The sequence below is a fragment of the Astyanax mexicanus genome, chromosome 9 (genome assembly GCF_023375975.1).
Source record: "Astyanax mexicanus isolate ESR-SI-001 chromosome 9, AstMex3_surface, whole genome shotgun sequence".
Taxonomy (NCBI): domain Eukaryota; kingdom Metazoa; phylum Chordata; class Actinopteri; order Characiformes; family Acestrorhamphidae; genus Astyanax; species Astyanax mexicanus.
Genome location: NC_064416.1, coordinates 39,343,546 through 39,366,701, shown reverse-complemented (window position 1 = coordinate 39,366,701; position 23,156 = coordinate 39,343,546). Strand labels below are relative to the sequence as shown.

The following is a 23,156-nucleotide window of genomic DNA, read 5'->3' as shown; positions in this document are numbered from 1 at the left end:
ATGTTGTCTACAAGTATTTGAGTAATATTTATTATATAGAACTACAGTGTGGACAAAAAAAAGTCTGTGGCATTCATTCAGCAAAAAAAAAAAAAAAGCTAGGGAGATGACCATACCTGTCAAGTTTTAGATTTAAAAATAAGGGATATTTTCCTCTGTACGCTTAAAGTCGTCCCACCAGCCCAACGAAGGTTCAGTATCCCTTACATTTTAAGACAGGTTTACAAAAAATCTAAAATAACAACAAGTGAACCACTTACACACTACAGTTAGATTATAAGAATCTGAAATGTTGTGGACATTCCTACATATGTCATTCTTTTAATACAGCCAAATTAAAAATCCTTTTCTTTTTTTTTTAAAATTAAGATTTCATGTCTTTTTTGTAATAAATGCACTCTTTTATATGATATATTTTTTATTTATTTAATGGATTTAAAATTGAACAAAGGGTGCACAAATTCTGCAAAATTACTGTTGGTGACCTAAAAATGGTATCATGAGCTTTTACTAAAAGGACATGGACAAGATATGTTTCATCAGTAAAAATTTGTCCTAAGGGGCCTGCACAATAAATTTTAATTAATACTTCTTCCTTTTGATCACTCCACCCCTGATCAGTTCAGTTAATTTCGGTCCTCTCCACATTTCTAGTTAAACTGAGTCACAAGCTGTAAATTTGTTTATTTTAAAAGGTTTAATCTGTGTGTTTTATTTCGGAGACGAGTATTTTTAAGCAGCTATCAGAAAAATCTCATCACAGTTTACATGATTAGCCTATACCGTTACCTTTCTTTAAGAAAAATCGCTGAATATCCAGATCTGTTTTAACATCAGCAGCTCCAACTGCGACGGGGGGCTTCCCCACACTGACCCTCCTTTGCAAGCTGATTGGCTGTTTCTCCTGAAAGGCGGGACTTTCTCCTTGAACCGGCTCCACGATTGGTTAAGAGACACAGAGCGGTCAGTGCCATGTCTCCTCAATAATATATATATTTTTATTTTAATATAATACGGGAAATTTACGGGAAAATACTAATACGGGAGGACAGCGGGAAAGAGGAGTAAAATACGGTAGTTTCCCGGCCAAAACGGGAGACTTGACAGGTATGGAGATGACATTAGTGGTCAAACTCTACAAAAATGTTATTACAAACGTCATTAGCCTTATTTCCATACGTGCACAATTAAAATACACAAATACAAAAATAATCCTTACTTTTATTTGAACACCACCACACATATACTTTATTACTTAAGTAGAATTTTTTTTTTTAAAAGGTAATTATTTTTACATTCAGTCCAAACAGACCTCTTTTTATATGTCTATGTCACTGACAGCGCCTGGTTAAGTCTAATGCTAAGATCCAGAACCAGCTGTGTTTGGCTTATTTATTATTAATAATCTGAAAAATCTAAAACAAATTTCAGATTCTGTGTTAGTTATAATAGCTTTACACCTGCCATTCTTGCAGAAGCAGCCGTTTTTATACTGTATTTAAGGTTTGGAACATGAGGTACTTAATTTTGGCATGCTGTATTCAAGCAATTGTAAATATGATAAAGTCTTGCAAAATGCAAAATTATATTTATAATAGTGGTGTCGAATAAGTACTTGTATGTTTGAGGGGAGAAAATTAGACAGGAGAACCTTTTTTTTACTCTATTGTAAATATCTCAGCTTGGCTGTAAGGATTTCTGAATTAGAACTTAACTTGCTGAGTATAAAAGAGCGTTTTCACACCTGTAGTTGGTTTCTATGGTCTCGATTAGTTGATGAGTGTGTTTATTTGGAGCGTTTTCTCCCTCTGTTTGGTTTGATTTCACACAGGCATAAACTTAAATGCACCAAAATATGCCTAGATTTGCACCAATAAACCATGTAAGCAAATTATCTCCTCTGATTGGTCAGAGCTGTCTGGCGTGTGAGCAGGAAAGTAAATATAATAAGGAGATTCTGTATTACAGCGCATACTGTATATCTGTGCAGTGTTTATTGTTTAATACCCTACCCTGGAGTGGTCGACCAACCAAAATCACCCCAAGACCAAGGCGTTTAATATTTGGCAAGGTCTCAAAGGACCCCAGGGTAACTTCTAAGCAACTGAAGGCCTCTTTCACGTTGGTTTTAACATTAATGTTCATGAATCCACCATCAGGAAACCACTGAACAACATCAATGTGCATGGCAGGGTTGCAAGAAGAAAGCCACAGCTCTCTAAAAGAACATTGCTGTCTCTACTTGATTCCCCTCTAGTCAGAAAATAAGGAGACATACTGTATCTACATGCCTGCAAACCAATCGGAACAAGGCAGTATTCCCAGCCTGTAATATTCTGAAAATGTGTGACACAATAATGGTTTGCATCAGAACGTTTTTTGCATCATAACATCTCTGGCATAGATGAATATTAACAATATGGAAACTGATGTTACAGAAATGTTACAAAAAAACATTAATTTAAAGTGTTTTAAGAACATCCAGGAAACTTGACAGATCTGAAAAGTGTAAACTAGTTTACCAGCCATTTGCTAACCAATCAGAACAAGGAGATGTGATGGGTAGTGCTGCACCACTGGCCACTAGCAGGGGGAGTTGGGCAACGGAGTGGAAAAACAAGTGGAGTTGGGTCCCGAAACTCCGATTCCCAGAATCCTCAGCGGTGATCAGTGGCAACCAGCCACACCTGTGCAGCACTCTATATAAACTCCAGTCAAAGCATACATTCCTGTTGCACCTTTGTAGAGGGGTAACTGGTAACAGATGGTGTAAGAAAAGAAAAGAAAAGAACAGAAAAGAAAATAATCTCAAAAAAAGCAAAGAGATCTCAAAAGAAAGCCATAAAAAAGAGATATAAAAGATCCTAAAATAAAGCAAAAAAGAAGAGTACATGCCATTTTTATTTGGTATTTCCTTTGTTCTGTTTCCTGCCATTTGTTTTGCACCTTTTCAGGGTTTTGTTTTGCACCCATTTTCCAGTCTCCTCTGTGGAGAACCAAACCAAGTTCCACTATATATAAATGCATTTTCTACATTTTATATATATATGTATATGAAATACTGCATTCTAACGTCCACTAACAGCCCCAGACCTGTAATGCAGGACAGGTAGAGGGTCTGTTAGAGTCAGAGCTGTGGCCGTTCTCATTTCAGAGATGATTCAAAGCAGCTGTTTGTGTTTATACATCATTACACACTTCCTCAAAAACTCCCAGGACAATTACCTGTCCTCGAATGGCGAGGTTTTATTGGCTGTGGGTCCTCGTGCCCCTCAGGCCGGGGAGCGGTGCGCTCGGCACAGTCAGGGGTAGATTGAATGTGTTGTAGGATGCTGCGCCATGAGTGACATCAGAGGCTTCAGAGAGATTTCAGAAAGCAGGATCTCAGCAGGAAAGTCCTGTTTGTAGCGACTAAACACAACCACAGTGACCCTGTGTACAGTTCACCCCATCAACATCTACTGACGATGAGGCATATCATCACCATCATCACCCTCATCATCATCATGTCCATTTAATATTTCCCTTCTACTAAACTCCTTCTATAAAAATGTTACTCTTATTTTGTATTATTTAATTCTCATAATCTTTCCTTTAATAATTGATACCACATGCTGTGCATGTAAGTGGAAAAAAAAAAAAGATTCTATCATTATAATTTTATGAAAAGGAAAAAAAACTTTTAGTTTTTAGTAGTAATTTAGTGTCAGTCTAACACCTGGAAATTGGGAACATTATTAAAACCAGGATAAAATACAAATTAAACATGGACCTAATGTTTTTAATTGCATTATTTATTTTAGAGGACTTTTAGTTAGGTAGTTGTTCAGACGCAGTTGTTTAGCATGTTTATCATTTCGAAAAAAAATCAAATAATGTAAAGAAAACAAGATCATATTCATAAATCTTTAAGAATTCAGAAATTACTATTTGGTGGAATAACCCTGATGTTTTTATTATACCTTTCATGGCATGGCATCTTGGAATGCCATCCTCTACCAGTCTTCCACACTGCTTTTGGGTGATCTTATACCACTCCTGACTCAAAATTTCTATTTTTCTTTTTTTATTTGATGGCATATACCTGTTTTTGAAAATTAATTCAATGTAATACACAACATTCACATATTTTTAAGTTAAAATGACAGTATATTATCCACAGGCTGTATGGAAGTGTGGAGAGAACATTCCCTGTAAATACATCAATATTCCATATATTGAACTGAAATTCCAGTATGTTCACAATATCAGATTATTGTATTTTTTAGTCCCTATATAACAGGGGTCAGCAATAGGCGGCCTGCAGGCCAGATGTGCCCCGCAACCATAAAACATCTGAGGTTGTTTGAGCTATAATTGAACGATAATGAAAAAAAAAAAAAAAAAAAGAACTAAATAAAAAGCTTCTCTGGCGAGCTTTCATTTACATTCCTCCCCTGTCTCTCTCCCTGTCGCGCTCAACGTGTCTTTAGTTTCCGCTCGTTCTTGTTTTTCTGCCCATCTCCTTATAAGGACGTTTTTTTCCCGGCCGTGTCCCAATTCACTAGCTGGGGCAGCGGTAGTGTATTGAACCTTGACCCTGACAACACGGGTTCGATCCCGTGTGAGGAACGAAGTGTTTATTTTTTATTTTTTCCTTTCTTCTTGGATTTACCTGCTTTGAGATCAACTGTTCTGCAATTGGATTCAACAACCCTCTGGGCTGGAGAGCTACTAGTCCATTAGTAGCACTCCATCCCATTACACTTTTTTTTAAAAACAGACTTGATAACAGCCAGTTTGATTTTGGCTACTTTGGCTGGCTAGCCTCAGTATTCTTTATGTTAAGCAAGCTTACCAACCAGGTTCTTTCTTTCTATTTCTCTCTCATTTTCTTATTCCCTCTGTTTCCTTTTCCCTTTCCTTTCATTACTGACTCCATTGCTTTTCCCACAGCCTCTCTCTCTCTCTCTCCTGTTAAAACTAGAATCCTCTGTTTTCTGCAGCTCTTCAGACAGATGCTGGCATTCGTTGCAACTTTGTTGATGGCTCTGGATCAGCTGGTTTGAAGTTTTTTTTTCCCTTCCACATGATGAGAGAAAGAGAGAGAGAGAGAGAGCGAGAGAGAGAGAGAGAGAGAGAGAGAGAGAGAGAGAGAGATGGATGGATCTCTCCTCAGCTCTGCACTAATGTGATTTGAGGCTCTCCAGCTGCAGTCTGGCTGAAACTCTCTCAGCAGGGCTGGGGTAGTTCAGCAGTATTCAGCACTATTACTGTAGCATTTTAATAAGATACAGTGGGTTTATGTGCAAACAGGAAATGGTACAATTTAGTGAAATAACTACATTTCATACTTGATGTCAAAATCTAATTAAAAAGCAGTCTGGAGGGAAATATTATGCTAATAGCAGTCAGGTGTTACCAGTCTGGAGTTCATTTCCACATGTGTGTATCGTTTTCCTTATGTCATACCTTACTATAGTTAAATTAATACTGAACATTAAATATTTAATTATACTGATATCCTGCAATTTGTATTGTCATACACAGCTCTGGAAAAAATAGAGGCCGCTTCAGTTTCTGAATCAGTTTCTATGATTTTGCTATTTATTGGTAAATGGTCAAGTAAAATTAACATTGTTGTAAGAATAACATTTCTTCCAAATTCCACATAAAAATTATGGCATTTAGAGCATTTATTTGCAGAAAATAAGAAATGGTTAAAATAACAAAATAGATGCAGAGCTTTCAGACCTCAAATAATGCAAAGAAAACAAGTTCATATTCATAAAGTTCAGAAATCAATATTTGGTGGAATAACCCTGGTTTTTAATCAAAGTTTTCTTGCATCTTGGCATGTTATATACATATATATATATATATATATATATATATATATATATATATATATATATATATATATATATATATATCCCACAGCTGTATATAGTATAGGCTATATATTTGTTTAAGTTTGATGGTTTAGTTGGTTTTGAGACATGATGAACCTGACCAAATTACACATCCAGTATGACCCAGATTAACCATGTATTTGACCAGCAAGTCGTACATGACCAAGCTGGTCTATAAGCAAGACCTTCATCACCAAGCTGGTTGACGAACATGATCATAACTGTTGATCAACATAACCAGCATGATCTGCATGACTAACAAGGCCATCTAGTCTGCAAGCATAGCCTGCACATCAAAGCTGGTTGACAAGAACGACCATTATTGACCACCAACACATCCATCAGGATCATGCTCGTCATCCAACATGACCAAGCTAATAAACCAGCACAACAAAATGACCAGCATGACCAGTATCACAAGAATTGCCAAAGTTTTTAGCAAGCATGTCAAGCATCATCAAGCTGGTCACCCACTGTGATCAGCAACAAGCAACAAGCATAACTTCAAATATCTTCAGTGTTGTTCCATGAAAATATAAAAATAATGCAAAAATATGAGGGGTGTACTCACTTTTGTAACATACTGTACACTATGTTAGACAAGAGTCAGCCAAGCAACTAGCTTTCCAGTATAGGTTGGGTTTTTGCCTGGAAGACTAGCCTTTTAACCACCTAGACCATCAAAGACCATTTAAGACCATTGGACACCCTACCCTACCAGCAAAATCTGATCTTGGGATGTGTTTTGTAGCAGAACTATCATCCAGACTTAGATCCTAGTCAGTGAAATACATATACAATACTTATACCTCTGTGGTGTAAATCTACACTGTGTGGTCATGTAGTGTCATATCTTTAAATCACTTTTTTTGTACCCACTTTTCTCCCCAATTCAGCCATTTCCAGTTTTAACACCAGATTTCCCTCTATAGCACAATGCTGCTAAGCTGGGAAGGTGAAGGATAGCCTATGATTTCTCTGATAATTGCTGCTAGTGCAACAAATTCTAAAAGTCCATTAATGCTTATTAAAACAATGAATAAGCTGGGAATTTTACCAGTATATTGTTTATCGTAACATATTACTTTAATTTTCAACATTTACATTATACAGCTCTGTAAAAAATAAGAGAGCACTTAAAAATGATGAGTTTCTTTGATTTTACCAAATTGATGAACTGCTGCAATTTTTGTACCAGGAGTAAAGGCATAAAGTTATCCAAAAGCAGTGTGTAAGACTGGTGGAGGAGAACATGCCAAGATGCATGATTAAAACTGTGATTAAAAAATACAGGGTTAATCCACCAAATATTGAATACTGATTTCTGAACTTTATTAATATGAACTTGTTTTCTTTGCATATTTGAGGTCTAAAAGCTCTACATCTTTTTTTTTTTTTTTGATATTTCAGCCATTTCACAGTTTTTGAAATAAATAAATGCTTTAAAAGACAATATTTTTATTTTGGATTTGTATAAAATATTCATTTTATTCAAACATATACGTATAAATAGCAAAATCATAGACACTGACAGCTGTATATAATGTAGGGCACATTTGGATTAAATCAAATCAAATCTTCAGTGTATTGTATTGTAGAGAATTATGATCATTACACCTTTTCTCTGCATACAAACAAAAGGCAATAAGACGTTGGTATAGCCGGTGACCCTGCAGGATCTTCTGAACCGATGCTGTATGAAGGACAGCGGATTTCCTTTCTGAAAATGGACAGAGGAAGTGCCAGCTGTACCACTGTTGCCTAATGAGGGCCTAGAGGCTGCCCAGCACAAGCGCTCTTTGTAAGGCCAGCTCAGCACTGGCCAACTGAGGGATGGGAAGAAGAAAAGGCCTCTAGAAAACCGGATTACTCTTTTTTACTCTTTTTTTCCCTGTCCAGAGCCGAACCCCTGGTTGGCTTTGGGCTGCAGCTGCTGCTCCCAGGGTCACGGGCACACTTTAATTACATCAAGAGATGACTAAATTAGGCATCGGAAAAAAGAGCGGGATTAAGGGATTAGCCAACGTCTGTGCAACAGTGATCAAATTCAGCACTTCAGCCCGGAACCCTACATGCACCTGTTCTTCCGGCGGCCATGTGGAGTCGGCCAGAGGACAGAGAGGGGCTGCAGAAGAAGCTCTGGGGTAATTTTATTCTGCCTTTTAAAAATCAGTAGACTAAAAAAAAGTAACAGTGCTAGACAGACGTCTACCAGGGATTTCTATATTTTTTTATCTTCCTTACATTTTTCAGACTATCAAACCAGTGTTAATTTTGACAGATGATTTACATTTAGTTTTAGTCTTTTGACAAAAATGTATAATAGTTTTAGTCATATTTTAATATTAGTTTTAGTCAACGGAAACAAACAACATTTTAGTCTAGTTTAAGTCTGAAACACCTGGTTTTAGACCACAATAATTTATTGTGGTGAAGGACAGTTCTGGTGGAAACAGGAGAGTTGAGGTGCACATTGAATTCTGCTGTGATTTGAGCAGCCGTGGTTTTATGTTTTTTGGATACAATCCGGGTTAGCACCCGAACATCCCTTTCAGACAGCTTCCTCTTACAGCGTCCACAGTTAATCCTGTTGGATGTGGTTGGTCCTTCTTGGTGGTATGCTGACATTACCCTGGATACCGTGTCTTGGTCACAGATGCTCCAGCAAGACGTGCACCAAAAATTTGTCCTCTTTTGAACTCTGGTATGTCACCCATAATGTTGTGTGCATTGCAATATTTTGAGTAAAACTGTGCTCTTACCCTGATAATTAAACCTTCACACTCTGCTCTTACTGGTGCAATGTGCAGTTAATGAAGATTGGCCACCAGGCTGCTCCAATTTAGACATTATTTTTTTTTATAATTTCTTGGTTCTACAGGTCTGGAACTGTATGTGTGTTTGTCTTATCAGTGGAACACAAAAAGCAGATTAATGGTAGAATCACCCATATTCATTCTATTTCGGTGTTTTGTTTTTTTTCGAGGTCATGCTCTGGAAAGCCTACATGCTTCTTAATTGTGGAAGAGAATCCCTCTGTAGTGGATAAGGGGTGAAGTCATCAGCGACGACACCGCGGCTTTGTAACGTGGACTAGCTTAGTGTCGCACCGTTACAGTGAGGGGTCTTCACAGGCTTTTCCCTGCATGGCTGGGATGTAATTAGACAGCCATTATTTTTTTTTAGTCCAATTCACAGAACTTTTATGCAGAGATCAGGAAAAACACAGCACTGCTATGTATTACAAGCTTGTAGTCTGAGTGTGTGTGTGTGTGCACGGGGGGGGGGGGATGGGGGGGGGTCGATAGTGTGACCTCTTACTGGTGATTACACAGAGAGAGAAACAGTGAGATAAGTAGAGAGAACAACATGGCCAGATAACGATGACAGAGAGAGAGAGGAGAGGGAAGATAAAGTCAGGGTGAAAGAGAAAAGAGTGAAAATAAGAAAGTGAGGCAGAGAGAGAGAGAGAGAGAGAAAAGGAACCGGATAAGGAGAGAGGGATTAGCTCTGCTCGATAATAAAGAGTAAGACGAGAGCTGTGTGCCCTGGTCAGGAGTGTGTCGGGTTTCGGAAGTTTATAGAGCATCTCTGAGATCTTCCTTTGGAGTGAAGTTTGAAATAGGGAAGCACTGATCTGTTTTAATACTGATATTGATGCAGTTATTTTGACTGGATATACAGCTCTGGGAAAAAAAAATAAGAGAGCAATTCAGTTTCTCAATCAGTTTCTCTGATTTTGCTATTTATAGGTATAAGTTTCAGTAAAAAGAACATTGGTGTTTTATTATATAAACTACTAACAACATTTCTCCCAAATTCCAAATAAAAATATTGTCATTAAGAGTATTTATTTGCAGAAAATGAGAAATGGCTGAAATAACAAAAAAGATGCAGAGCTTTTAGACTTCAAATAATGCAAAGAAAACAAGTGCATATTCATAAAGTTTTAAGAGTTCAAAAATCAATATTTGGTGGAATAACCCTGGTTTCTAATCACAGATTTATGGACCTTGGCATGTCCTCCTCCACCAGTTTTACACACTGCTTTTGGATAACTTTATGCCTTTACTCCTGGTGCAAAAATTCAAGCGGTTCAGTTTGGTTTGATGGCTTGTGATCATCCATCTTCCTCTTGATTATATTCCAGAGGTTTTCAATTTGGTAAAATTAATGAAACTCATCATTTTTAAGTGGTCCTTTATTTTTTTCTAGAGGTGTGCCATAAAAATAATGTAAATTCATATTGTGATGATACACTATATTTGCAAAAATATCTGTTCACCAATTATTTTCCTATTGGAGGAGGCAATTTGTATCCATGACATGGCGACATGCGATACATGTAGGTGAGATTTCCTTAACTTTATGCAAATGAAGCAATGAAGCCACATTCTATACTGATTGGCCAAACAAATTATTTAGACCAATCACAGACACAGGAGTGAACTTTTGAGTCCTACCATACTTTGTTCATATCTCTAGCAGATAACGGTGAACTGTTCTAAACATGAAAAATCCTTTTTTATATGATGTATTTGTGCACAATGAGAGGGCAGTTTGGAGAAAAGTAAAGCTTGAAAGAAAGTAGAGGACAGTTTAATTGAATGCTTGCTAGCATTTGTACCCGACACACCAATACAGCCCTGAACACACCCACAAAGAGACAAACATGGTGCAACTCAAGCAACTTGTAGCTTGCTGTCAATGCTTTACTATTCTTGAGTTGATCTATACACCACATGTAGTTTGGAGGGTTGTAGTGATTGACCTCTATGCAATGTGATCTTTAGCATCCACTGACCCCTTTCTGTTAGGTTACACTGACAGAGTAAGTTGCTGGAACTGGAATTTAATTACTGTACATGTGTGGATTTAGCTGTTTTTCTGAGCTGAATTACTCACTAACTGTTGATGATATTTTTGAAGTTTGCTATGGTTGGTGTATCATGTCAGCATCTACAGTTATTTAAAGTTATGAAGCCTAGAATAGCCTAGGAGCTGCAGTGCTAACAGACCCATCAGCTGGCTTCTGCCATTTAATCTAAGATTAAATCATGTTGACCCAATTAATCAGGTGACCCAAAACTTTTGTTCATATAATGTACTGGTTTTTAAATGTTTTATTTTTACTAGCTGCTGATGAACTAAAGGAAAGCTGAAACGTCTTAGGAGAAGGAATGAGTGTGTATCTACAGTGTATGTGCAGTGCGTGTGTGTGCGTGTGTGTGTGTGTGTGTGTGTACGTCCATCTCTCTGTCTAAGTCTTGGCTCTGGATTGCTGAGCTAAACTGACAGAGTTGGTTAGTTTGAGGAGGCTACTCTGGGTCAGGCTTTGAAGTGTCTAAATTGTGCAGAAGAAGGGAAGTCGTTTCCACAATTCCCAGAAATAGCTAAATTACTGAAGCGCTGAGAGGAACGAGAGACATAGAGAGAGAGAGAGAGAGAGAGAGAGAGAGAGAGAGAGAGAGAGAGAGAAAGAGAAACAGAGTAAAGAGAGACAGAGAGACATAGAGTAAAAGAGACATTGAGAGAGAGAGAGTGAGAGAAAGACAGACAGAGAGAGAGAGATAGAGGGAAACTGTGTAAGAGAAGGAAGGAGAGAGAGGGAAACAGCATGAGAGATAGACAGAGAGCTAGAGAGACAGAAAAAGAGCTAGAGAGAGAGAAAGTCAGAGTGAGAGAGAGAAATAGAGACATAGACAGAGAGAGAGATAGTGGAAAACAGTGAGAAAGAGAGACAGAGTAAGCTCAGAGGAAACATCATGAGAGAGACAGAGAGATAGATAGAGAGAGATAGAGAGAAACAGAGAGCGAGATAGAGAGACAGGGAAAGAGAAACAGCGAGAGATAGAGAGTGAGAGAGACAAAGAGAGAAATAGAGAGAAACAGAGTGACAGAGAAAGAGAGAGAAAGAGCATGCCAGAGAGAAACAGAAAAACAGAGAGATACAGACTAAGAAAGAAAGAGAGTGAGAGAGACAGACTGAGAAAGACAGAGAGAGACAGAGAGTGAGAGAGACAGACTGAGAAAGACAGAGAGAGACAGTGCGAGAGAGAGACAGACTGAGAAAACAGAGAGAGACAGAGAGTGAGAGAGACAGACTGAGAAAGACAGAGAGAGACAGTGCGAGAGAGAGACAGACTGAGAAAACAGAGAGAGACAGAGAGTGAGAGAGACAGACTGAGAAAGACAGAGAGAGACAGTGCGAGAGAGAGACAGACTGAGAAAACAGAGAGAGACAGAGAGTGAGAGAGACAGACTGAGAAAGACAGAGAGAGACAGTGCGAGAGAGAGACAGACTGAGAAAACAGAGAGAGACAGAGAGTGAGAGAGACAGACTGAGAAAGACAGAGAGAGACAGTGCGAGAGAGAGACAGACTGAGAAAGACAGAGAGAGACAGTGCGAGAGAGAGACAGACTGAGAAAACAGAGAGAGACAGAGAGTGAGAGAGACAGACTGAGAAAGACAGAGAGAGAGTGCGAGAGAGAGACAGACTGAGAAAACAGAGAGAGACAGAGAGGGAGAGAGACAGAAAAAATTCAGAGTGAGAAAAAGACTGCTGTAATGTGTCCAGAATGCGCACACACACACCACACACACACACCACACACACACACAGAGCTCAGAGTGTCTATCAGCAGTTTGTATCTGTGCTGAGGTGTTCCCATGGTGATGAGGAGAGGATTCCCCGGCTGTATAGAAGCTATTATTTCAGGAGCAGATTGAAGACAGTTTAGTATCAAACCTAAACCCTCGTCTTCATTACTGCACTACAATATACCACACACACACACACACACACACACCCAACAGCAACACGCCCCACTTTAGATTACACTTAAAAAAAACACTTACAGAATTACACCTGAAATAAGATGATGGTGGTTATATTTACACTCATCATCAAATAAATAGTTCAAATAAAATAGCAGCAGAGAGATCAAGGTTACCATGAACGATAAATAATTAAATATGTTACACTGATGTGGGCAAGTATTGGTCATATTTATTGAGCAATGCATACAGTAATAAGTAGTGTGTAACGCATGTAACGCACCAGACATCTGGGCATGAGAGTTGTAGAGGTTCCTAATGGCGCTCTGTGGTAATCTATCCATATCATACAGTTCTGCAGTAGGGTTGGAGTGTTGGGAGTTGGTTCAGTAGCATTCAACACCAATCAGTTACCAATCAGTGGCTCGAAATAGCATAGTATCTGGCAGCATGGCAGCATCATGTGGACAAGCATTGTCCTGTAGGAATAGCACACTGGAGTGTGCATCATTTAAAAAAAAGGTATTTCCACTGGTTGCAGGACTTTAGTCACAAAATGCCTTTATTGAATACCATAGGTGATCTGGCATTATTTGAAACTATGTATGTACCCCACATCATGACACTAGGTTTTTTTTTTGACACGTAATGTGGATTGGAATTGTGCAATCGATCCACAGCTCAAAAAAAGTTCCCCTCGTCCCCCAGACGACCACAGAAACGGTCCTGGGTGCAGAATTATTTATTCAGCATAAATGATAAAACTCCCTAGAAATCTGGATATGAGGTGCAAAAAAATTCAAGAGCAGTAACTATAGTTTTAAGCTTGCTGGAAAGTGTTTAATTTATGACATGGGAGCGTATGTTAATCCTTATGGAATTCTAGCTAATTTCTATTATTTATATACAGTCATATGCACTTTGCACAAGGAGAAGCTGTATGGGAGAGTGATGCAAAAGAAGCCATTTCTGCAAGCACGCCACAAACAGAGTCACCTGAGGTTGGTTGATTGATTGCTTTTGCATACCTCAGGTGACTCTGTTTGTGGCATGCTTGCAGAAATGGCTTCTTTCGCATCACTCTCCCATACAGCTTTTCCTTGTGCAAAGTGCGCTGTATTGTTGACTGATGCACAGTGACACCATCTGCAGCAAGATGATGCTGCAGCTCTTTGGAGGGGGTCTGTGGATTGTCCTTGACTGTTCTCACCGTTCTTCTTCTCTGCCTTTCTGATATTTTTCTTGTCCCTGTGGTCTTCCATTTCCTTACTATGTTCCTCACAGTGGAAACTGACAGGTTAAATCTCTGAGACAACTTTTTGTATCCTTCCCCTGAACAACTGTGTTGAACAATCTCTGTTTTTAGATCATTTGAGAGTTGTTTTGATGAGCCCATGATGCCACTCTTCAGAGGAGATTCACATAGGAGAACAACTTGCATTTGGCCACCTTAAATACCTTTTCTCATGATTGGATACACCTGGCTATGAAGTTCAAAGCTCAGTGAGGTTACCAAACCAATTTTGTGCTTCAGTAAGTCAGTAAAAAGTAGTTAGGAGTATTCAAATCAATAAAATGAAAAGGGTGCTGAAGAGTAACTGTTTATTATACCTTGGGTGTATTGACAAATATCTTTCAGTTATGATTACTTATCTTAGTATCTATAATTACATAATCATTGTGTGAAACCTTGTATTTTATATGCATTAACCAATACTCACATTGTATTTGATCATTTTTATTACTCACAGTGTATTTTACACACATTTATATAGAAGATTAACCAATAATCACAATATATTCTTTACATATATAGTAAAACATTGTTTGATCAGGCATGTGACTAACACAGACCTTATTATGACAAATTAACCCACATGATACATAAGGCGTTTACTAACACATAGGATTTATTGTATGGCGGACTAACCACGCGTTACTAACACATTAACATACAACATATGAAATCTATTGTGTGACTTGCGTAGCTCATGCTTGAAGCATTTCGTTCACTGCATGACCCTAACTAACGGTCATCAATCATCGGCTGGTACACTCTGTGTGATTTCGACTGGTACGCTCGGTACGGGGCTAAATTGCTACAGAAGAGGCTCTTAGATCAAATTGGCCTTTTGGTGAGTGAGTGCCTCCCTAAAAACCGCTGCTTCAAAGCGGGGGGTGATGCACACTCACACAGATAGTGCCACGTTATTCCATTCTGGAAGAACACAGTCAAGGTCAGACACTAGTGGTCCGGTCAGACACGTGAAACTTGAGTACTAACACGTGAAATTATGCATATTAACATGAGCTAATCGTTAGCAACGCCTCATCAGCAGGTTTCACGTCATTTGGGGTATAAAACATGGAGTCAGATCAGAGGGGGGTCAGAACTTATACTGGGACGGCTGTTAGACGGTCTTTCATGTGTGGGTTCTCCTGAATATTCAGTACTTTGTAATAAATACTTGGTTTGCTTTCAACTTCACTCCACCTGTCTGCGACTCTCTATCAAACGAACACGTAGGGGAGTTGTACCCCGGATGAGGGGTGGGTGTAAACCCACCTTTCATTTCTTTACTACAACAGTGCCCATACTTTTGCTCCGGTCAAATTTTAGTTTAATGCATATTGCACATTTTCTGTTAAACATAAACCTCATTTCAATCCTGAAATATTACTGTCCATCAGTTATTAGATATATCAAACTGAAATGGCTGTTGCAAACACCCAAATATTTAGAACTAAAAATCATTAAGATTAATAGGGTTGCCCAAACTTTTTCATATGACTGTTTATATATATATATATATATATATATATACGTATATATATATATATATATATATATATATACGTATATATATATACGTATATATATATATATACGTATATATATATATATAATTTATATTTATTTATATTATATTTTCTAGTTCTTATCTCTGTTTTAATAAAATGCATTTTAACATGTTTTTCTTTTAATACAAAACAAATATTAAATCCGAATATTATTTTTGTGATTGTTATAAATCACTAGGCCTTTTTTTAAAACCTTCTTTAAGAGCACTGTGGGTTTTCATGTGTTTTTCTATACCCTGCTGTTCGGTCCAGTTAGTTCTGCACCTGCCTGTAGCATTTATTATTATTATTATTTTTCTTTTGTTGTTCAGCATTGAAGCACAGCAGCACAACACCTGACCCATTTTGTAGAGGATTTTTTCTTCATGCTGTCTTATCGTTTTTATAGTTTCTGATGCTGCAAACTGGCTTAAACTCCTGCTTAAATGATGGGACAGGTGCACAGCTTTGCCCTGGTTCTCTTTACTGTGGCTGTCGTACAGGAGTGTAAAGAATAGCTCTGTTGTTTACCGTTTTTCACATTTTTCACTGGTTTGCAGATGGAGCTGTGTCTGGATTCAGCGCAGGTGCGTTAAGAAAAAAAAAGATCCACCACTTGTGAACAACAACACTGTGAGCTCTATTTGTCTATTTGCACCACCAGCTGCAGTTTAGCTCTACTGAGAGAAGTTCTAACCTGCAGTAGATGCTGTACAGTTTACAGCTCAGAGTGGGTAACAGCTATAGCACAGGGTCGCTCTGAACACAGTCCAAGCAGTAATAAAGCTCAGTACAGCACTGAAAACAGCTCATATGTACACGCCAAGGTTAAATTAGGAATCAAATACTATGCCAATCTTTCAGATATTTCAATGGCAGAGGTCCAGATCTGCTGGAAACTACAGAAATACATTTCTCTGGAGCTAAATTTATTAATCCGGTTATAGAGCTCACTGGTGTCACTAAATCATTTTAAACATTTAATATCTAAACACCTTTAGACAGCCTGTACCTGTTTTACTTAATCTTATTTATTCTTAACATTTATTTTTTATTTTAGTTCTTTATTTCCTTTTTATTTAATTGTATTTTTCCTTATTATTATTATTATTATTATTATTATTATTATTAATAATAATAATAATAATAATAATAATATTTTATATAGTTTTGTTTTATTGTTTTTTTATTTTTTTGACATTTTGAATTTCTTTTATTTTTATTACTATGATTATTTTTATTATTATTGCTTTATTTTTTTTAGTTCACTTATTTATTTGTATTTTTATTGTATTATGTAAAAGTTAGTTTTAGCTTAATTTTAACTCATTTTTGTTGTATTAATCTTATCTTCTTTTGTTCTTAATTTCTTATTAATTAAACCAAGCTTTATTAAAATTATTATTACTTTTTTAATTCTAATTCTATTTTTATTTTTTTATCTATTTTTATATTTTATTGTACTTCCGAGTCAAAATGAAGGCTGATTAATTGATTGATTGATTGATTGATTGACTGATTTAAATAAACAAACAACATAAATGTGTGTGTTATTGTGAAGATAAACAACATTTTGAATAGAGATTCTTTATTCAAAGAAAAATACAGTCCATGGCTAAAAAATATTAATAAATATTAAATAAATATATAAATCATGTAAGAATGAGTATTTTTTTGGATGATCTCTGGTTATCTCTGGTTATTGGCACCTCTGGATGATAAAATGCAAAAAACAAAATCTTAACAAGTAAGTGTAATTATCACTAAATTATTTTAAATGTTTAATATCTAACCACCTTCAGACAACCTGTACCTGTTTTACTTATTTAATTTTAATTTTTATTTCTAATTTTAGTTTTTTTAGTTATTTCCTTTTATTCCTATCATTTTTAATAGTTTTGTATTATTGCTTTTGACCTTATTTTAATATATTTTTATTATTCTTATTGTCTATGTATTTATTTTTATTTTTTAATTTTTTTATTGTACTATGTAAAAGTTAGTTTTATATAAATTGTAACTGTTATTTGTTGTATTAATCTTATCCTTTTTTTGTTTTTGTATTTTCTTCTTCTATCATGTCAATCCCTGTCTTCAATGGATTTCGAGTGGAGCAATTGATACTTTTCCCATTGTTACAAAAGCAAAGACACACTGAAACATCCTAAATCAAGCTGCACAGTCCACAGATGACGGCTTGCCTATAGATCACTAATGTAAAAAACACATAACAACCGAGTAAGTCAGCTAGTTCACAATCCATACAGAAATTAGCACAGTATGCTAGCTAAAGCTAGTCCATCAATACTGATAAACTCCATGAGCTACCCTCCAGAGTTCCCATTTCCTCCACTGTCTGAGTTCAGCATAGAGCGCAGCGGCAGAGCGGTGATGTAATCAGAGTACTCACCTGGTCCCTGTTGTTGCACCATGTCAGAGAGATCCTGCAGATGGATAAAGAGCACCAGTCCACCGGCTCCAAACAGCAGCAGAAACCAGAATGAGCAGGAGAGCTTCCGGGTGGCCCCCCTGGACCTCCGCCGGCCCCTCACCGTATCCAACACTTTACAGTCCATCCACAACATCTCTACTACTGTCCACACTGAGAGAGAGAGAGAGAGAGAGAGAGAGAGAGAGAGATTAGGGATAAGAGTAATAAGAATATAAAGCTTTAAACACAATATTTGTTATTATTTCTATTACTATCATTTGAAAGAACCGACCAAGGTTGTTTGGATGCAAATGCAGGCAGGTTTTATTCATTCAAAACACAAGGCAAAATTGTAGTCCAAAAATCAGGCAGAGTTCAAAACCAGAAATAGATCACAAGGCAAAATTGTAGTCCAAAAACAAGGCAAAGTTAAACACCAGAAAAGATTACAAGGCAAAATTGTAGTCCGAAAACAAGGCAAAGTTAAACACCAGAAATAGATTACAAAGCAAAATTGAAGTCCAAAAATCAGGCAGAGTTTAAAACCCGAAATAAATCACAAGGCAGATTTGTAGTCCAAAAAACAAGGCAGAGTTCAAAACCAGAAATAGATCATAAGGCAAAATTGTAGTCCAAAAACAAGGCAAAGTTAAACACCTGAAATAGATTACAAAGCAAAATTGTAGTCCAAAAATCAGGCAGAGTTCAAAGCCAGAAATAGATCATAAGGAAAATTTCAAAACCGAGTTCAAAAAAGTCTAGGCAAAAATTGTAATCAAGGAAAAGCAAACGGTTGAGAAGAATGTTAAAGAGTTAATGGCACCTTGAGGGCACCAGATGGTGATCGTTTATATCACTGTAGTAAAAAAAAAAGATTCTGACTTTAACAAAGAACTAGATTGGGATTAAAGTAGCCAATCCCTGATCCATTAGATCCATTGGATCAGATTGGAACATTGGCAATTAACAGTTCATCTTAATTTTACCATCAGTATTGCTAGTACTAATAGTAATATGTTGTTATTGTTAACACATTGTTGCTGAATTTAGACAGCACCATTTCTATTTTTTTTTTTAAGAATTATTTCAAATTTTCTCCCATTTTTTCTCCCTAATTTGCCTAAGATGATTCTCCCACCCATTCAGCTGCTACTCACTAGTGATGCCACAGCACAAGGATAGTGAGGACTAGTACATGCCTCCTATGACACATGTGAAGTCAGACTCCGCCTTTTTTTGAATGCCGAGTAGCATCACAGCGCATTTGGGGAAAGTACAGCGACATCAGCTTACAGACGCAGCCTTGTGCTGATCAACATCACCTTAGGAGTGATGAGGGGAGAGAGTGGCATCTACCCACCCAGAAAGAGAGCAAGGCCAATTATGCTGTGCTCTCTTATGACTCCGGCAGCTGATTGCAAGCTGCATGACTAGGATTCAAACCAGCTTAGCCCACTAGAGCATTCAGCGCCCGACAGCATCATTTCTGTCTGAAATGAAGTCAGTTCTCAAAAAAATAGCTTATCTGGGCTGAGCTCACAACCTCTGATAACTGTGTTGACCTCTGTTCTGATTCAGGAGTTGCAGGAGTTTGGATGACACTGAACGCAGCGTTATTTGAGGTGGGTGAAACATATTTAAACACAGTCTACACAGACAATGGACTTAAATGGAGTTTTCTCTGACAGTCAGTGGAGGCATCTGCACTGTAAGCCCAGATAAGTTGAATTTACTTAAAAAAAAAAAAGTTAGCATAGCATAACTTAGAACATCAAGTTATTACAACTGAAAAGGAAGTTGATTTAACGCTTTTATTTTTGTTTAGTTGAGTTACCTGATTTTTTTAAGGCAGCCGGTTTGCTGTAATGGGGAATAAAAATTGGCATAAATTAAAACATCAAGTTATTACAACTAAAGGGGAAGTTGATTTATTTGTAAGGTAGCCCAGGGGGAATCACTACATACTGATGGTGAGTGTTAGAAACTGTTGGACACACCCAGTATGCAAATAGATTGTGACAGACTAAACTCAGTTGTAACAAGTTGGTTCAACTCAAATATATCAGTTTGAAAAATAGTTTTATGATTGAGATTTCAGGCGTTTTTAGGCGGATTTTAGTTTCTCTTTCTTGTTTTCTGGCTTTCACAGACATATTCGGCCTCTTTCCAGCTTCTGCCAGAGTGTCTGTATGTTAGTTTGTAAAGAATGAACCAGTAGTCCTTGTAGAACTGTTAGAACTAAAGGTCGGAAAGCAGGTCGCAGTTCTCGTGAGCGTTGGTTGCGGCTACCTCGGAAAACTTACAGAGTCTGGTTTGAGCTCAGAGGATCTCCGGCACAGACAGGAGAGCGCCGCTATTCCTCCTATTACACCTCAATGCAGCGCTGCAGTGAGTTTCAAGCTGTAATTTTACTACTTTAAAAAAAGATCAAAAATCAAGGAAATCCTACCTAGTGCTGCTTTAAATCACTTGAGTTCAAACAACGTATGAGTTTACAGTGTGGATGTTTATGGTGCAGCACAGTCAACCCAGTGGCTCTGTGTTCACCCTGTGGGGCTGAGTACATAACAACCTCATAAAAAAAGGGTCTGCAGCCCCAGACAGCACAACACACTGATTATACTATACTGTAGACACAGCGCTGTGCAGTGAGTGAAATTCACATGTTGGTTTGGATAAGTAAAGCACTTTCTTGCTGTCAATCATTTATTATTACAGTAGTCAGTGGTGAAGTGTGTGGTGCACCTTAATGGAAATTAATGGAATTGTGTATCACACTGCAATAGAATATAATACAGCTGTGTGAAACGGTAAAGATGGCTCTTCAAACAAAGTCCAAAACTTGCCAGACCAATCAATCACAACAAATTTCCTCAGAAGCTACTGTAGATATCTGACTTGGGATTGACGTCACACACAGTTTGATGTTGCTCCAACATTAAACATTCAGATCATGTTTCTAAACATTTCCAAAAAACTGTGAGCTAAAGAGCAGAGGTGGAAAAAGTACGGAAAAATTGTGATTAGGTAAAAGTACCTTTACTTTGCTAAAATTCTACTTAAGTAAAAGTAAAAGTACCCATCTAAAAATCTACTCGAGTAAAAGTAAAAAAGTACTCAATTTAAAATGTACTTTGAGTAAAAGTTAGATAGTTACTTTAATTTATTTGATGTAAAAAAGTACAAACCAATAAATTAAATAATTTGGATCTTTCAGGCAGTATTTGTTCAGACCACCCCATAAAACATTTTCAAGAACAAGTGGCATAGGTTTCTGTGATCCATTTTGTTTCATTACTGTGAAAAAGTTAAAAAGTTTGGTCATATATGTGACTATAAACTGTATTTTTATAGTTTTACACTTCATTATTATTTTTTAACTTACCATTGCTATGCTTTAACTGCTATTTACATGTTTTTTTAACATTCAAGCAGATTGTTTAATGTTCCTAATAAAAACTTAAGGAATTATCATGAAAAACATGAAAACATACAAACAAACTGGTGGTTGGTGCATGCACAGTGCGGTAAAGAAGCACACATCGATGGGTAGCATAACTCGCCTGCACAGCTGATTTACACAGCGTCTCTCTAGCTAACCGTAATAAACACTGCTGGGAGAAGTCCAGCTGCGCTGCCATGGAGAACAAAACTCTTTTTTTTTTTCATTCAGACAATTTGTTTTTTTCACAGCATTTTATTTTTTTAACTCAGTAATGGGGAGTTTTCCAATGTAACGAACTAAATTATTTGTGTCAAAATGAACTTGAGTAAAAGTAAAATTTCCTATTTTAGAAACTACTTTAAAAATTACAAATTACTCATAAAATCTACTTAATTACAGTAATGTGAGTAAATGTAATTAGTAACTTTCCACCGCTGCTAAAGAGTTAGCTTTGGAGTTTACCATTAATGGGTCGACCATTATTTTCTAGTGTTTCCAGCCAACATAGAACATTATGGCATTTTCAACATTAAATTTACAATGTAAAAAAATCATAAAAAGAAAAACAATATTGAAGGAGAAGAGGTGTGTCCAAACGTTTGATTGGTACTGTACATCTATATTTATAATGTATATACATTTGCAAGGGAACCTTCTCTAAATTTTGATCTTTGGCAAACACTGTGTAATGAATGCTCATATACAAGCTAGAGTGTGTTTGAATATATATACATGTGTGTGTTTATATGTTTTGGGTAAATTACTACTGCTTATAGTAACACATTTACAGTACTGTGTTAGGCTAAAGATAGGCTAAAGAATTTTTTTTTATATATATATATATACATATTTTGATATACTACATTTTAATGTTTGTACAGATATTTGCAATTAACCAAATACCAAAGAATATGTAAAAGTCATTTCTTTATGGTGACAAAAAATACATGTTTAAATAAACCGCAGACCAGAAATTCCTGGTTGTTATCTCACGCTTTTGAACTTTCAGGAACCTGTTTATCTGTTTATGGGTCTCAAGCCTGGGACCTGTAACATAAACAATGTTTTGAATCATTGATCATTGATTTGTGAACAAATGCACTCAATGAGTTGACTCCACACTCACTCATTGAAACTGAAACACCTGATTTTAGACCACAATTTATTTTCCTGACGGACAGTTCTGGTGGAAACAGGAGAGTTGAGGTGCACATTGAATTCTGCGTGATTTGATCAGCCGTGGTTTTATGTTTTTTTAATTCAATCCGGGTTAGCACCCGAACATCCCTTTCAGACAGCTTCCTCTTACAGCGTCCACAGTTAATCCTGTTGGATGTGGTTGGTCCTTCTTGGTGGTATGCTGACATTACCCTGGATACTGTGGCTCTTGATGCATCACAAAGACTTGCTGTCTTGGTCACAGATGCTCCAGCAAGACGTGCACCAACAATTTGTCCTCTTTTGAACTTGTATGTCACCCATAATGTTGTGTGCATTGCAATATTTAGAGCAGAACTGTGCTCTTACCCTGCTAATTGAACCTTCACACTCTGCTCTTACTGGTGCAATGTGCAATTAATGAAGATTGAACACCAGGCTGCTCCAATTTAGCCATGAAACCTCCCACACTAAAATGACAGGTGTTTCAGTTTCATTGTCCAACTGTAAGTCTGTTAGTATAGTTACAGCATTGTACAGCATATTTTTTTTTACCAAACTACTCTCTTAATAGCGGAAGCTTCCTACAGTCAGTCTGAAAAGAGCCTTTCA

The 23,156-nt window shown here is 37.1% G+C and overlaps 1 protein-coding gene across 1 annotated transcript in view; it reads right to left on the bottom strand.

Annotated features, from left to right (window-relative positions):
- LOC103041059 (carbohydrate sulfotransferase 8) overlaps positions 1-23,156 on the bottom strand; it is a 416,722-nt gene that overhangs the window by 306,812 nt on the left and 86,754 nt on the right. The window contains exon 2 of the mRNA XM_022679896.2: positions 17,921-18,112. Within this exon, the coding sequence (XP_022535617.2) occupies positions 17,921-18,095 (175 nt within the window). The 5' untranslated portion in view covers positions 18,096-18,112. The remainder of the gene's footprint in view (positions 1-17,920; positions 18,113-23,156) is intronic.